This window comes from Amphibalanus amphitrite, unplaced genomic scaffold (assembly GCF_019059575.1).
Source record: "Amphibalanus amphitrite isolate SeventyFive unplaced genomic scaffold, NRLGWU_Aamphi_draft 000102F_arrow, whole genome shotgun sequence".
In the NCBI taxonomy this organism is placed as follows: Eukaryota; Metazoa; Arthropoda; class Thecostraca; order Balanomorpha; family Balanidae; genus Amphibalanus; species Amphibalanus amphitrite.
Window position 1 is genome coordinate 955646 of NW_024881597.1, and position 16278 is coordinate 971923.

General features: G+C 52.0%; 2 protein-coding genes across 2 annotated transcripts in view; both read left to right on the forward strand.

Moving 5' to 3' along the window:
* The window catches only part of LOC122380632 (AMP deaminase 2-like), a 39742-nt gene that overhangs the window by 11442 nt on the left and 12022 nt on the right, over positions 1-16278 (forward strand). Inside the window, exons 3-5 of the mRNA XM_043363967.1 lie at positions 12947-13085; positions 13554-13725; positions 15375-15576. Coding sequence (XP_043219902.1) covers positions 12947-13085; positions 13554-13725; positions 15375-15576 — 513 coding nt within the window. The remainder of the gene's footprint in view (positions 1-12946; positions 13086-13553; positions 13726-15374; positions 15577-16278) is intronic.
* LOC122380634 lies at positions 675-6158 on the forward strand. Its single transcript, XM_043363969.1, has 2 exons — positions 675-2074; positions 5097-6158. The coding sequence occupies exons 1-2, from the start codon at positions 989-991 to the stop codon at positions 5097-5099; spliced, it is 1089 nt and encodes a 362-aa protein (XP_043219904.1). The 5' UTR covers positions 675-988; the 3' UTR covers positions 5100-6158.

Genomic DNA, 16278 nt, shown 5'->3' on the forward strand with positions numbered 1-16278 from the left:
ACTTAACACTCTGATCATTTACATAAAGCAGTCTCAAATGGCCACCGGGCCAGATTTGTCCTTCGCCGCGTGCTAGAGACCCATTGGCCATTACCACGTGGCAGACATTCCAGTTAATCCGTCACCACTGGCAGGCTGTGTATTATTGTAAGAGTGTTTATTAGTCCCGCTAGAATTAAGTCGTAACCATTATGTATGCTTTATGATCTATGTATGACACAACTAACATGATAACAATGTGTGAGGAGCGGTTGCGTTATTCGTTCAGCGTAGATCACTACTAGGAATATGAATGCCTAATTAATTGAGCCATGACTGCAAACGTTCCCGGAATCACAGATAGCAGGTTGACAATGTGCAATGTAAAAAAAAACTGACTAGGCGTCGAGCTAGTCTCAACGATGAGGACTTTATGTAGTTTGTAGAACTCTGAAAAGTCTGCGAAGAACTCTGAGAAGTATATGCTATGCCTATCTCATAAACTTACAGCATAGGCAATATGCTAAATATGCTACAGCAAAGAGTAGACATTGCAAGAGGCCAAGAGGAGACATTGCATTTCCAACCTCCTCACTAACTGGTTTTGCGTCGTTCAAAGGCTTCACGGCTCTCCACAGGTCTTCCAGCTCGCTCCCGAATTAGAAGTGCGCCAGTACCAGGCTGGTACTGTAATTGTGTTGTGTTGTGGCGGCCTCCTGCCTGGCGGTACCGTGGGCTGTGAGCCACGTGCCGCGCTGCAGTTCACAGCTGCCGCCGGCTGGCCGCCGACCGGCAGTCACCGCGGCGCCGCTGAGCGTCTGGCATTGCGTTTTGCTGTCGCTTATGTGTTAAATATAACTGCTCTCACTGGAAGCCGACTCCACTCTTACTAACTGGCGTGGTGGCAGCGTTTTCCCACGTCCTCGAACAGTCGGCTCTCCATTCTTTTGGCCAGTGAGCCTTGCTTTAAAGTGGCATTGTAATTTGTAACGGCAGTTTATTAATCAGGATGGCGGCGCGTGCTCCAAAGCAGTGGCCGCTGACTCGACACGAAACTATTACGTCCTTTGAAAACTGGCGCCAGAACCTGGAATACACATTGTCACTGGATCCGAACTTCTCCAAGTTCCTTGAGAGGAGTGTCACCTGGACAAAGAAGACTGCTGACAACCCGCTTCGTGGCTTCACGGACGATTCGGACTCTGTCCCGGAATCGCTGCGGCTCACCGCCGTCCAACGGGCTGCCCAGCTGGAGCTGATGCTCGGGCAAATTGCCAATTTTTGTCCCGTCATTTCAAGGAACACGATCGTCAAAAATTCAACTAGCCTGTCCGCCATTTGGCAAGCGATTCGTCTACACTTCGGATTTCAATCGACCGGTGCACACCTGTTGGATTTTGCTAGCATTCGCCGCGAGCATGATGAACGACCGGAGGACCTATTTCAACGTCTGATGGCGTTTGTGGAAGATACACTTCTCACCACAGATGCCGGCATTTCCCACCACGGCGTGCTGCCCTCGACGAATGAAGACATGTCACCAACCCTGGAGAATCTGGTATGTCTCCACTGGCTAAGTCTCCTTCACACCGGTCTGCCCGCCCTGGTCAAGCAACGGTACGGACCGGAGCTACGCTGCCGCACACTGGCCTCTCTCAAGCCCGAGATTAGTCAGTCCCTCGCGTCTCTGATGGACGAACTGCGCTCTGCCGAAGATGCCCAGGTGTTGCGCTCAGCCGCCGCCAGCTTCAGCCGCGCGCCCTCCCGGCCCGCACCCACGGCCGGCCGGACACAGCCGCCTGTTGGAACCGCCGCCGGTCAGCCCCGAACCGCCGCGGCCGCCGGCCGATCCGCCGCAGCCGCCGCCGCGGGCGGCGACCGCCGGACTCAGCGCCCGGCCCGCTCCTGTGCCCTGTGCAAGGCGGCCGGCCGCCCGGAGAGCGACACCCACTTCCTGAGCCGGTGCCGCTTCCTGCCTGCGTCTGACCGACGTTTCATGGCCGGTATCCGACTGATCGCCGGCTGTGATGTCGACGCCGACTTCGACGAGCCTGAGGACGACGATCCAGTATCTCCCACTCCAGCGGACGAGCACGTACGTAACGACCTGAGCGACTCTGCCCGTCGTGTACAGCCCCATCCCTCTCCCTACCTGCCCGTGCACTGTGCTGAGCACCCGCTCCGTGTAACGCTGGATACCGGGGCCGAAATAAATCTGGTTCATGTCACAGTCGCGTCGCATATCGGTGCATCAGTGAAAAGGTCGACACAGACGGCCCATCAGGCTGACGGCCATTCACAACTCTCTGTCGTTGGTGAAACAACCCTGTCTCTGACTCGTGGGGCTCACGTGCTCACTCTCCATGCCCTCGTTGTTGAAAGCCTTAATGTTGATGTGCTGGCCGGTACGCCCTTCATGTCACTGAATGACGTGTCAGTGCGCCCCGCTGATGGTACTGTGTCTATCGGGGATGATGTTGTCTTTTATTACGTCAATCCGGCTCACAGCGCCCCTGACCCCTCCGCCCGCCGTTTCCAGTGTCTGGTTCGGTCTCCTTCCGAGACCGTCACTGTGTGGCCCGATGATTATGTCGAGCTCGATGTACCGGACATGGACCGTGACTCGCTGGTGTCTGTTGAGCCCTGGCAGCCGTCCTCCCTCAGTGACCCTGATGCCGACCCATGGCCCCGCCCAACAGTGACGTCAGTGGTGGCCGGTAAACTCCGCGTTCCCAATGACACCCGATCTCCCCTGCGTCTGAAAAAGAACTCCCATGTCTGTAAGGTGTATGCGGTGTCCCGGCCCCCTTCTCTCCCCGAGTCTCTACCGTCCTCTCCCGCCCCCCGGGCGCCGATTCAACAACCGGGATCCGAGTTAGTCTCCATAGACCCTCACGGACTCCTTTCCGACTCAGTGCGCTCGGACTTTGCCTCTGTGGTCGCCGACTATGCTTCCGTCTTCGATCCTGTCTTCCCTGGTTACAATGGCGCCGTGGGCTCCATTCACGGGGTGGTCAACATCGGTTCGGTCGAGCCGCCACAGCGCAAAGGTCGTCTTCCCCAGTACAACCGGCAGCGCTTGACCGAGCTCCAGTCTAAGTTCGACGAGCTTGAGTCGCTCGGCATATTTCAGAAGCCTGAGGATCTAGACGTGCATGTCGAGCACGTTCATCCGTCCTTCCTCGTAAACAAGCCAGGTGGGGGTACCCGTCTGGTGACCGATTTCACCGCTGTGGGCCGATACTGCCGGCCGCAACCCTCTCTTCTACCCGATGTAGAGTCAACGTTGCGCACCATTGGCGGCTGGAAGTATATGATTGTTACCGATCTCACGAAGGCGTACTTTCAGGTACCGTTGTCGCGCGACAGTCTCAAATACTGTGGTGTCGTGACCCCGTATAAGGGTGTCCGCGTCTACACCAGATGTGCCATGGGTCTCCCCGGCTCAGAGTCCGCCCTAGAGGAGCTTATGTGCCGGGTACTTGGTGACCTGATCCAGGACGGTCGGGTAGCCAAGATCGCTGATGATCTGTTCTGTGGCGGCGCCACACCCGAGGAGGCTCTCTCAGCCTTTCGATGTGTCCTGCAGGCGCTGGACCGATCGAACCTCCGTCTATCTCCCTCCAAAACTGTTGTCTGTCCTCGTTCCGTCACCATCCTGGGCTGGGTATGGTGTGAGGGCCGTCTTTCGGCCAGTCCGCACCGTATCGCCACTCTAGCATCGTGCGAGCTCCCACGCACTGTGAAAAACCTGCGAAGCTTCATCGGCGCCTATAGGGTGCTCGGCCGCGTCATTAAAGGTGCTGCGGCCCTGCTGTCGCCCCTAGATGCCGCCTGTGCGGGCCGGGAGTCTGCCGAGAATGTCTCGTGGTCTGATGAGCTCCGCACCGCTTTCACCAGAGCTCAGTCCGCCCTCAAGGGCCACCGCTCTGTCGTCCTGCCGCGGTCCTCGGACCAGCTCTGGATTGTCACCGACGGGTCCTGCAAGTCGCACGGTGTCGGTGCCACTCTGTACGTAACCCGCGGTGGCCGTACCCTCCTGGCTGGCTTCTTCAGTGCTCAGCTTCGAAAGCATCAGCTACGCTGGCTCCCGTGCGAGATCGAGGCGCTCGGTATCGCCGCTGCCGTCAATCACTTCTCACCGTACATCACCCAGGCGACGTCTCCTGTCTCCGTGCTGACTGACAGCAAACCGTGCGTGCAGGCTTTCGAAAAGCTGGGGCGGGTGAGTTTTCCGCCAGTCCCCGGGTCACCACGTTCTTGACCACCATCAGCCGGTACTGCCTGACGGTTCGGCACCTCGCGGGGTCCGCCAATCTCCCATCAGATTTTGCCAGCAGGAATGCTCCAGTCTGCACAGACCCATCTTGCCAGGTCTGCTCGTTCGTGTCTCGCCTTGAGGAGGCCCCGGTCCGGCAGATCACTGTGAATGACGTCATGTCTGGCTCCTGTCGGCTCCCATTCACAGGCCGTAACTCGTGGCTTCACTCCCAACAGGACTGTCGGGATGTGCGACGTACTAAGGCTCATCTCTCCCAGGGCACTCGCCCCTCCCGCAAACAAACCAACATCCGCGATGTCAAACGCTACTTGCAGGTCGCGTCTCTCTCCAAGGACGGCCTGCTCGTCGTGCGTCGTGATGAGGCATTCGCCCCAGCTCGAGAGTGCATAGTAGTCCCCCGCCAGGTGATGCCTGGGCTGTTGTGTGCTCTCCATCTGAAGTTCAAGCATCCTTCTCAACACCAGCTGAAACAGCTGTTCTTGCGTTACTTTTATGCCCTCGATCTTGACTCTCATCTGGCGACCTTGTATGACGGCTGTCATCCAGGTGCCTCGCTCAAGCGCCTCCCACCCCCGCTGGTAGTGAGCTCCACTTCACCGCCCTCTGCTGTCGGCGTTTCGTATGCCGCCGACGTGCTCCATTTCGGACGCCAGCTGATTCTGGTGGTGCGCGAGACGGTGACTTCCCATACCCTGACCTGTTTTATCAGTGATGAGCGCGCCTCCACGCTGGAGGAAGCCCTGATTTCCTTGTGTGTCGCTCTGCGTGCTGTGGATGGCCCGCTTATAACGGTCCGTGTGGACCCTGCCCCCGGTTTCGTCGCTCTCTCCGACAGTGAGGCCCTACATCAGGCGGGCATCAAGCTGGAGGTCGGCCGGGTTCATAATCCCAACAAGAACCCATGCGCCGAACACGCCATCGGCGAGCTCCGTGGTGAGCTCAAACGCGCCCTTCCGGAGGGCGGCCCAGTCTCTTTGTCAGCTCTAGCCATGGCCACTTCTCGATTAAATTCACGTCTACGCCGCGACGGCCTGTCAGCCTTCGAGAGGCTGTTCTCCCGCGATCAGTACAGCCATACTGCCCTCAGCACCTCCGACCGCGAACTCATTGCCGAGCAGCAGTCCTCCAGACTGCAGAACCATCCGTATGATCACGTATCCAAAGGTCGTACTCACAGTCACGTGCCTCCGTCAGTTATCACACCCGGTGTGCTCGTGTACCATGCTGGTGATCGAGATAAGGCTCATGCTCGTCCTCGGTACCTTGTTACCAGTGTTGATGGAGACTGGTGCCGAGTGCGAAAGTTCGCCGGCTCGCAGCTTCGCGCCAAGTCGTACAAATTCCACGTGAGCGAATGCTACACCGTGCCGACCACACCCGCGCCACTCGCTACCGCTCACTCTCTGTCTGCGTCTTCGTCCGATGAGGACGAGCCCTGTCCCGTCACCACGCCGCCCCTGGGGTGTCCTGTCCCTGCGGAGGTCTCTGGCGGCGCCCTCTCCACGCCGGGTCACTCCCCTCCGGCGCAACCGCCGCCTCCCGTAGCGGCGCGACGTGATAGGCGCAACATTCGACTGCCCCGTAGGTACGATGACTATGTACTCGATCCCTGGTAGCTCCGATGACATATGTTTTTGTCTCGTTAGGTCTACACGCATTCTTTTGTTTGTATGCGCTTGTTGTTGCGTCTGTGTTCCGTTCGAACCGGTTTCGGTTCAGTTCTCTGTACAACTGTTGTTTCTGTTTAGTCAGGAGAAAGAAAAGGCAGTCACGCCAGTACCAGGCTGGTACTGTAATTGTGTTGTGTTGTGGCGGCCTCCTGCCTGGCGGTACCGTGGGCTGTGAGCCACGTGCCGCGCTGCAGTTCACAGCTGCCGCCGGCTGGCCGCCGACCGGCAGTCACCAGGGTATATTGAGTGAAGGGTAGGACGAACTTTGGTAGGAATTTCTAGTATAACTACTAGAAAACCTACTATATGTGGTCGGGACTAGCAAAAAGTTAGTTCAATCTAGAATATGGTAGCGCTTATGGTTGGCAGTCGTGACGCGCACGTGACAATCATTTCTTTAATTTCTTAACCCTCGCCCGCACATGCCATTTTCCCATCCTAGAACGCACATGGGGGGGGGGGGTGGTTGCCACCCCCCCCGCGCCATTTCGTTCCTGTTGGAGATAGAGCTTAGCGGTAAAGACCAAAAAGATTCTTTGGGAAGAGACGAATCCAATGATACCCAGTTTTACCTTCTCAGGTCAGTCATTGACCTTCCAGGTCAGGTCAAACTAAAAAATGTTGCTGTTTTGGGTCACCGTTGGATATCAAGTGCGCTGCTTATCATATACCGATAACGATGCCGTTTTCTGGTGCCAAGCCAGCTAGAACCTCTTTCTCACACTACCCGACCAGGTTTTTGCTGCTGAGGTCATTTCAGGTCAAGTTAGGTCAAGGTCAATTATATGTGTTTGTATGTCTGTGTGTGTCTGTGTGTATACTGATGTGTGCACCGATTGTTTATGTGTCCATATTACATGAAATCATGATCTGAGAAGCTTTTACCAAAAATGCAGTCAAAAAACTTCACAAAAAGTAAATTCCGCTTGCCTAAAACGCAATTATCTTAGATGACCTAGGTTGACCTTGACCTTGACCTTGACATCTGTACATCGTCGAACAACATGTTCCATGATGGGTGGGAGGTAAGACTGGTAAAAAAGGCCGAAATCAAGGTGTCAAAAGCTCACAAGGCACATAGCCAACGCAAGATGTCGAGAATTGGCCATTTGGGTCATGACATGACCTGAAAAACAAGGTCATATCTCCGAAACCAAAGGTCACAGAAACTTGAAATTTTCAGTGGACATCAAGAAAGGATAGACGAGCAGCTATACGAAAAATCAGCCTTCTAGCTCTAAAAATGTTGAGTGCAGAGCAGAAAGACTACCTGGGGGGGGGGTGGCAACCACCCCCCCCCCCATGTGCGGGCGAGGGTTAACCCTCTAGTGCCCCCGGTATCATATCTGTAAGTCAATTTGCAGAAAATTCGCCTGCTAATCATAGAGGTGAAAATTGTTGAAAACCCTGCTGTATCAGGAGTGGTACGTCTTGGCAACCACCTGGTGGCAAAATTTTTAAGTAATGATTTCTCAGTTTCCCACCAGGTGATTTTAAAGAGGGTCAGTTTGTCCTTTGCCGAAAATCAATTTGAGATACAAGTGTAAATTTAAGCATTTAGAAAACAAAAAATTAGTTATTTGGAAAGAAACTTGGTATACTGTGAGACAAATGTTCAACATATATCATAGTATGTTGCAAAACATCGCAACTTTTTCAGGGTCAAAGATATGGACCCCTATTTTTGGGGATACTAGATATGATACAGTGGGCATAGCACTCCAATATTTTCTATGAAATTTTCGCCGATGCAACATACGGTGTGCCAATACCATAGTTTTCTCAGGTGATAAGCATTGCAATGGCCTGTGAGTCATTGCAAATGACGATGGTACAAGATGCATAAATTTGTGAAGTTCGCACCTCTTGCGCCAGATAACTCTATTTCGCTCCAGACTTAAAATGTCATAACGATATTGGTACGATTATGCCGCCTCTCATCCTTGTCAATCTTCCAACATCTAGCTTTCTATGAGTGGCCTTACATGCCTCATACATCTCGACTTTTCTAACGCTCATAGGAATATGGTTTTGCAACTGTTTGACGATGACAATAGTGAACTTTTTGATCTGCAGGACACTAGCAGACCATATCTTCTAAAACCACGTTAGGAATGACATGCTATCGATGACAAGCTTGTTGATTTCAAGGAACGATCATCCGTGCGAGCATTTATACTCGGAAACAAAAAATTGAGACTTGATGTTAGGGACAGGAGGATTCAGCGGTCTCTTGCACAATTTCGATATTCCAACAGGGGTTGTGGACGGGCTTATTTATGTCTTGCGGGTCTATGTGTTAGCTGGGCATGGCTGAAGATTTGCATTAGCAGCCAGCCAGCATTTTTCATTCATATTGGAGAACGACTCACAATTTGTTTGCGATTCAAATCTCCTCCGTTCATCCCAGTATTAAGAGATTGAATGTGGAGCGGAAAACTATATCGTCATCTTCAGAGGAAGCAGGCTAAACGGGCTCGCCATGAAGACAGACTCCAGACCGAAGGGCGTGGTTCCTTTGATTTCCTATCTAAGAAGTAGGCAACCATGCACTGCTGCCAGGATCCTACAGGTGCCTGACACCTGGCAAGCATTTTCACTGCCAGGTATGTCATTTGTTGTCATATATTGACATATACCGCCAACTGTGGTAGCTGAGTGCCACTGAACAAAAAGGATTTATAGGTACTAAAACATGGATACTACTTTTGTACTGACCATAAGAATAAAAGTTAAAGTGCGGCATTGCGTAATGCGTATGCTCACCTCCATATGAGGTCAATGAATATTGTGCAAGTTCCTGTCGATCGGTGCACAGTTACCTGTACCTTTGTTGTCTGACACGTACAACGGTTATTGCACTGGTCAGTGCGCGGCTGTTGTACTGACGCCGATGACATCAGGACCGCACGACCAGTCAAAGTGCTAACTGACGATTCACAGGCTGAGAGTTTCAGTCACCCGAGATTGTCCGGCTATCATGAAGAAAAACCAACATCGTCTTTGATATATGGCATTGATCCCGGTCCGTCGGCAGCCTGTCCAGCATTTTGCATCAGAACTGCTTCACTTCAACCACTTACCGCGAGCCAACTGTAATGTCTTCATTTCTATATCAAGTATGCATAACGCATCTACGTTTGAGAAGCACGGCCCACATGTCTGAATTATGAAAAAATTGCACAAGTGCAACGCGCTGTATCGTGGAAAATGAAGGAATAGAAGGCACTCGTAAATAGATGCCTATGATTAGCGTTGTTCCCTAAGCACCGAGTGAAAGGACATTTTGATACAAGAAGGATGCCAATGAAATATTAAGAAAATGTTCTGATAAAAAGTGCACAGTAGGGATGTCTTGTTGGCATTTTACACATTTTAACTGCCACTTTTATCACTGAAATTTTTAATAATATATATTTTCTCATCTATGTCTTCACTTCCTTCTGTGTGGTCTGATACCACTAAAAATTACCAAGTGGAATGCCCAATGTATCATATTTGATACAAAATTTATTTCCGAAATTTGAACTGCGAAAAAATATTTGACTCCAGATTTCGAACAAGGGACCCAAAATGAATCATATGTCACAAGGTACTAATTTTAGGAACCGTGGAACTATGTGTGGGCATTAGAGGGTTAAAGGGACCCTCCCACCTTCAAAAAAGTTAATGAATTGGCACAAAAGTGATGTCGCTCGGTTCAGAAAGAGCGAAAACGAATATCTACCAAATTTCATCGAAAAATATTCACCGGTTTTCAAGATATTAGACTTTTACTTTTGTTTACTTTTTGGGATCTCCGCTGTTCCTAGCGACTTTATTTGAAAGTGCGGCATTTGTTGCGCGCAAAGCAGCATATACCACCGCGTGCTACCAAACGTTTTAGTAAAAGATTTAAAAATCGTTAGATCTCCGCTGACGTCACAAATTCTAAGGGGGCATACCAATGCACTAGCCCCTTAGAATCCGAAAACTGCAAGTTTGAAATTCCATATCTCCGAATTAAAGCATTTGTCGATGTTGTGAGCGCCCAAACCGGTATTTGCAGGCCATGGCCACCAATTTGGCTATCTCAACTCAAAACTAATGTTAAGGTGGGAGTGTCCCTATAAATAACAGGTTTTAAGGGCCGATTAGTGGGCAGATACATTCAATTAGCTATTAATAATTGATTATGCAAACATTCAAGAATCTACATCATTTAATTCTAGCCAAAATCACGCGGCGCTCCCAGGATTCGAACTCACGACCCTCGGATCTGTAGCCCGATACGCTACCGACTGCGCTACCGAGGACCGCGAATTGACGATCGGAGAGGCGGATCGCGGGTGCTGGCGTGCAGAGAAATCTTTACCCTGTACGCCGTAGAAGATCGGCTGGGTTTCGTGAAAAATGGTAGAGGAATTGTCAAAAGAAAATTCATCCATCTATCATTTGAGACTAAGAACCATTGATTCCTTCAAAGGTTGACCGAGATATCGCTCGCCGAAAACAGGCCATTTAACATGTAAACCCTATGGGCTGGTAGGAAATGTACGCCGTGGAGCAGCAGTGCTACCAACTAACTTCGGCGGGGGCCGGGCAGTCACCGCGGCGCCGCTGAGCGTCTGGCATTGCGTTTTGCTGTCGCTTATGTGTTAAATATAACTGCTCTCACTGGAAGCCGACTCCACTCTTACTAACTGGCGGTGGGTCAACAAGAGACCGACGTGAAAGTTGACCTTGAGCAGCGCCCGCAGGTCAGACAGCTGATGCTCCCTCCGACCTCCGCGCGGGCCTTCCGTCGTTACATCCACTCATACCAGTTCCAGCCTGTCGTGATCTGCCCCAGACACCTGCTATGTAGATGGGCGCCCCTGGGCTAGACCCGGTGCTACCCTCCACCGGCATGGGAATAGGTGCTCAAAGTACCCTGCAGGTGCCAACACCGGATGTGTTGGCATGCGGAAGCTGGGCGATCAGATCGCAGCAGCCCGAGCTGGTGGTCAGACGAGCGCACCAAGAGGTCGGCAGGGTCTAAAGGGGCGGGGTCGGCCTTTGGACACGGCGAGTGCTCTCCGTGACCCTCCTTTACAGAGGCGGGGCCGCCCTCTGACCGCGGCGCAGGCTCACAGCCAGCTTCTGAGCAAATCAAAACTAATCGTCAGACGTGAGTGAGAGAGCGATCCGTCAGACGCGAGCTAGTGAACATTGGCCTGAGCCGTGAACTGACGGACCTGAGATGGTGAACCGTGACTTGACTCGACTTGTGAGCTATCGGACCTGAGCCAATGAACCATCAGACCTGATATTGTAAACCCCAGAGACAGTGAACCTGAAACAGTTTAAGAGACAGTAGGTAAACAGACAGGCCTCTGACAGTGAACTGGCGGACTTTAGCCAAATGGTCTGTCTGGTTTGACGCAGCGAGTTGTCAGATCTAACGCAGCGTTTCATGGGAAATGGCGTCATGGGTTGTTACGTAGGACCTATGAAGTATGACCTGAATTGAGCAGACTTCAACGTTGGTCCAAGATCGCGCCGTTAAAATCGACACGAAGACCATGCGGTGCGTTCAAACTTCAAACCAGACCAGATGGCCGCAATCATTGAACAATGAGTCGTTGGGTGATGGGACTACGGAGAACTCGGACAGCTAACTGAGATATAGCGCACCTCGAGACCTATCGAAACATCAGACCGCGTCGAACTGCGAACCAGTCATTCATTGTCCGGGAAAGCGAACAGGGGATGCGGCTTCAGCCTGTGGTTGGACGCCGCCATAGCGGTTACAGTCGGGTGATTGGCCTACGGTCGGTGGAGTCCCCCGACCGATTCGCCGACGGTCAGCGGTGCATCCCCGTCTGACCATATCGGCCGACGGTCGTGTCCGCGACTGATTCGCGGACAGTCTGTCATGTCCCCCACTGATTCGCGGACAGTCGGTCGTGTCCCCGACCTAACGGCCTCGGTCGCTCCCCGACACCGCGGGTCGACCGCCGGCGCCGATCCGTTTACCCTCCGACGCGCTGGCAGCCGGCCCGCGACTCACGCCGTATCTGCGCCACCGAGCCGCATCTGCGTCGTCAACGCCGCCACTGCGTCGCCGACGCCGCCACTGCGCCTTCAATGCCGCCACTGCGCCACCAACGCTGCCGCTGCGTCTCGAATGCCGCCACTGCGCCACCAATGGCGCCGGGCCGCTGCCGAGCGCTCCGGTGCTAGTTGGTAGCCACGTGGGTTATTGCAAACAGCATTTCAATGTGTAGGTTACCGGCTATAAACTGGCATTGATCAGCTTTGAGTCACACTAATGGAACCTGCCATTGGTCAGATGCTTCTGTTGAAAGCCAATCATAGGGCTGTATCTATGCATGGCAGCTGCTGGCTATAGTCATTATGCATATGTTGATACAATGTAGCATGTCTGGAGCACACATACCATGTTACATCAATAAATAACCGTTGGAGTTAAGTGGCTGCAAATGTAGAAGCGACTCATTGTGTCTCAGAAATCGATGAGTTATATTCCATTGAATCAATGGGTACGTTAGGATCAACTTCGAGACAAGTCAGACAAGCTTCCGACAAAGTACATCTGCAAATAGGGTACTCGATGGGCAATGAATTATGTAGTACAAAGGGTGTGTCGTATCAACATATCAGGACAACATCCGTTACCTGCCTAGTTCACCGAGCAGATCCAGAGCCGCCTGCACCGTCAACATCGCCATTGACCGCGGGACATTACATGCAGCCTGAAAACAGTTGGCGTGCGCCGAAGCGACCCTTCCCATCTCATGCTGGCTTAGGAGACGGGCTTATTCAGTTGAGCTACTGGAGAAAGGGTTATTAATCGTGCATGTCACGGTAGCTCACCAAGTAGAAACAATTAGAAACTTCTGAACCCAATGCCCACGCCGACAGATCTCACCGTTTCACCTTTGGATTCGCTAGACTGCACATCCCTCACTCTTTTCGGTGTCTCTCTGTTTCCCATGAGTTGATCAGTTTGCATTTGTCTCTGACCTGGCAGCTATGGAAAAGGCGACCTGGACCGTCGCAGCGAGAAGCCCCCGGCTGAGGAGGCGGACGCGGCCTCGGTCGAGATCGACGACTACGACTATGTGCCGCACTTCCAGCGGGTCTCCATCTCTGGGGAGGACACCAGCGGGGTAGGTGGCCCTGAGTGGTACCAGCGGGGTAGGTGTTCCGAACCCTATAGGGCCGAGGGAGGACACCTCGACGGTACCCCCAATGACGTCATCCATGGGGCCATGGTGGGATCATGACTATTCCAAGACTGCAGTGTTGGAAACCGTTATGACCCTCCGTGGTCCTGCTACACTGGCCCTCTGGTCTACATAGTTGTGAACTCACTGTGACCTCTCCGTCATCCGTGACCTCGTTGTGAGCTCACTATGACCTCTCTGTCGACTTCACCGTGACCTCCCTGTGACCTCTTTGTGACCTCATTGGGACCACCCTCCAACTTACTGTGGACTCACTCGTCGCTGTGACCAATTGTTGTGACCCAACTGTGATCTCCCAGTAATTTCACTATGAACTGTGACCTCACTATAACCTGTGAACTCCCTGTAACATGTGTCCTGTGACCTCACTTTGACCTCGCTGACCACCAGGTGCCGGCGGAGGACCTGCGGAAGGCCTCTCAGGAGCTGGTGCGAGCTCTGGGGATCCGCGAACGCTACATGACCCAGTCGCACCAGAGCTTTCCCGACACGGCCGCACGTTTCCTGTGCAGTGGCACGTCATCGTCCACAGTGCGGCACGGAGTGAGGACGCACATTCACGGTTAGTTCACGGAGTTAGGACGCACATTCACGGTCAGTACACGGAGTGAGGACGGGCAGTACACAGTCAGTTCACGGAGTGAAGACGGTCAGTACACGGTCAGTGCACAATGACAAAGTTTATTTCGGACTGGACAGAGGACGGTCAGGAGACGGTTAGTCAGGACGGTCAGGACACGTGCGAGTCAGAACGAATGAGACCCCAAAAATACACTGTACCGTATACACTATGCAATAGTATACACACTGTGTTGATCCGTTCATGTAGATATGTGATGTCTGACGACTAAACTCAAAGATGTCTCAATTGGATTCTTGATTTTCTTCTCTTTTTTAGTTAACTTTTAAATAACTTTTCCTTTCTGATGTACTCTCAGTGTAACGGTGCTCATAAAATCAGTTCGAACAACAGTACCTACTTACAGTGTAAAATCTCGGAGACGTGTCACGAGAATGATGCCTAAACGGCCGTGTTTTCAGCCCCCATTATGAAGAGTAAGTTGTGTCGGACTGTAAGTAGACGGTTGGCGGTTGTATGTGTGGTAGCCCGTTCACTAACCCCGGAACATTGTCACCCGTGTTCTGCCGTGCCGTTTCCAACACATGCCACACATGAAACTGTCGGCGTGTGTGTGTCTGTGTGCGTGTGCGTGCTATACCTACTGTGTGGTTGTAATTTCCCCAGGACAGTGTCATTTCAATTTATGAGCTTATTACGTAAAATGTACAAAGCAGGCACCCTCGATCTGAAAACATATCCACATCAGCACCAAATATTTTACTGGGGTTTCTAACTGCTTTTGAAGGTATCCAGGATCAACCGTTTTATCTTCATCCATTAGCATGCAAGCAATTGTGGTTGCTCTATAACTGCAGTTTTAGACATTTAGAAGGGTGGGTATCTTCGCTTCTTGTGATTATAGCAAACCCAACCTCAGTTTTGGAATTGAGTGTTTCTTGAAGACAGAAACCCACTCTTGCTTTGATTATTTCAGATACGTGTTGAACTTTGTACATACAAATTTCCGTGACGTCTTGACACTTCTCGATGCTATACCGTTCGTGGTTCTTGAATGCCTATGTACTTCGAATACGAATAGGCGGTGGAAATGGAAGCGCGGTCTGACGTTATGATAGATGAAATATAGGTAGACTATTGAAAACGTAAGCCCAATTCTTCCCAAAAGGTAAGGTGCATATTTGAGATACGTAATAAAATTCATTCATAATGGCCTCTTTACGGCTCTTTTCAAATATGTTTACTGATGACTAGGAAGGAACCTCTCAAATACGTGAATGAAAAAGTCGACCACTGTTAACTCTGAATGAAGAACACAAGAAGATTCAACAGATGGCGATAAACTCGTAGCTACAAAACATACTACGAGATGTTGCCACCAAACGAACCGGACCGAACCGCCGAATTCATTAGAATATTGTTTTTGCTACACCTACCTACGGCTCTTACATATAGATAACCATTTACGTAGGTGCCTACCGTATGCATTACTACAGCTTCAACTCAAAGTTCAGGATGGCATTGACGCTTCCAGGATGACAAAGAAATGACCATGACCCTGATTGCTATTGGAAACTCAATAATCATGACCGTGACCTTGACATTGACGGTGACCTTTCCGGCGACCCCAGAGCACCCGGTGCACGCGCCATCCACGGACAACCCGTGGGAGGTGGAATGGCTGCCGCCGCTCGACTGCACGTGCCAGATGGTGGGCGGCGTGTACCAGGTGAAGGCGGCAGACGGCACGGTGCGCGACTACGCGTACCCGGGCAAGGAGCAGTTCCTGGTGGATTTCAACTATCTGTGCGCCATCATCGCCGACGGACCGCTGTGAGTTGGCCGGAGCTCTGCTCCCCGAGACGGGCCGGCGAGCTGGGTGGGACACCCTTTTCCAGAGCTGCCACTGATTCTTAGCATCAGTCTCGGGAACCCCTGACCTGACTCTTCGCATCAGTTCTGGGAGATGCTAGCTGCCTGACAGATCCTGACGGACAACTCTGTTATCCTGATCCGCCTAATTGCCCTGATTTGCAGCTCGCGTGTTCTCTCCGACCTGATCCGCAGTTGCGAACCTGACCCTGACCATTAGCCCAATCTGCCAGCTCTGAAGGAGATGGTCTGATTCCGCCGTCCCGATCGATCCATGGTCCTGCCAGCCAGCCTACCCATCCTCGTCGGCCTGCGACATGATATCTGCTGCCATCATTTATCCCTGTCCCCGGTCCGGCTGATATGCCGCCGTGGTGCATCACAGGATTACTCGGGGAACACTGATAAAAAGATTTGTGACGCCGCCGCTTTGTTCTCCATTTAGACGGAGCTGACTGTGCCGACTGTCCCAGTGTCGCATAAATATTTGGAAGGGACGTGAAAAACGCCGGGAGTGAATACTTGGGCAGCTGCGAGTTACGCTCGTGTCTTCAATCTTTTAATCAGATAACCATAGACCCATCTGGTATGTCCGTGTATCTGTGAACTATGAGGCTGGCTGCCGGGCGGGCAGTCAATACCGACCAGCTTTTTCTGGTAAAC

Excerpts from the sequence above, each read along its gene's own strand:
- LOC122380634 (XM_043363969.1), top strand. The coding sequence starts at position 989 with ATGGCGGCGCGTGCTCCAAAGCAGTGGCCGCTGACTCGACACGAAACT.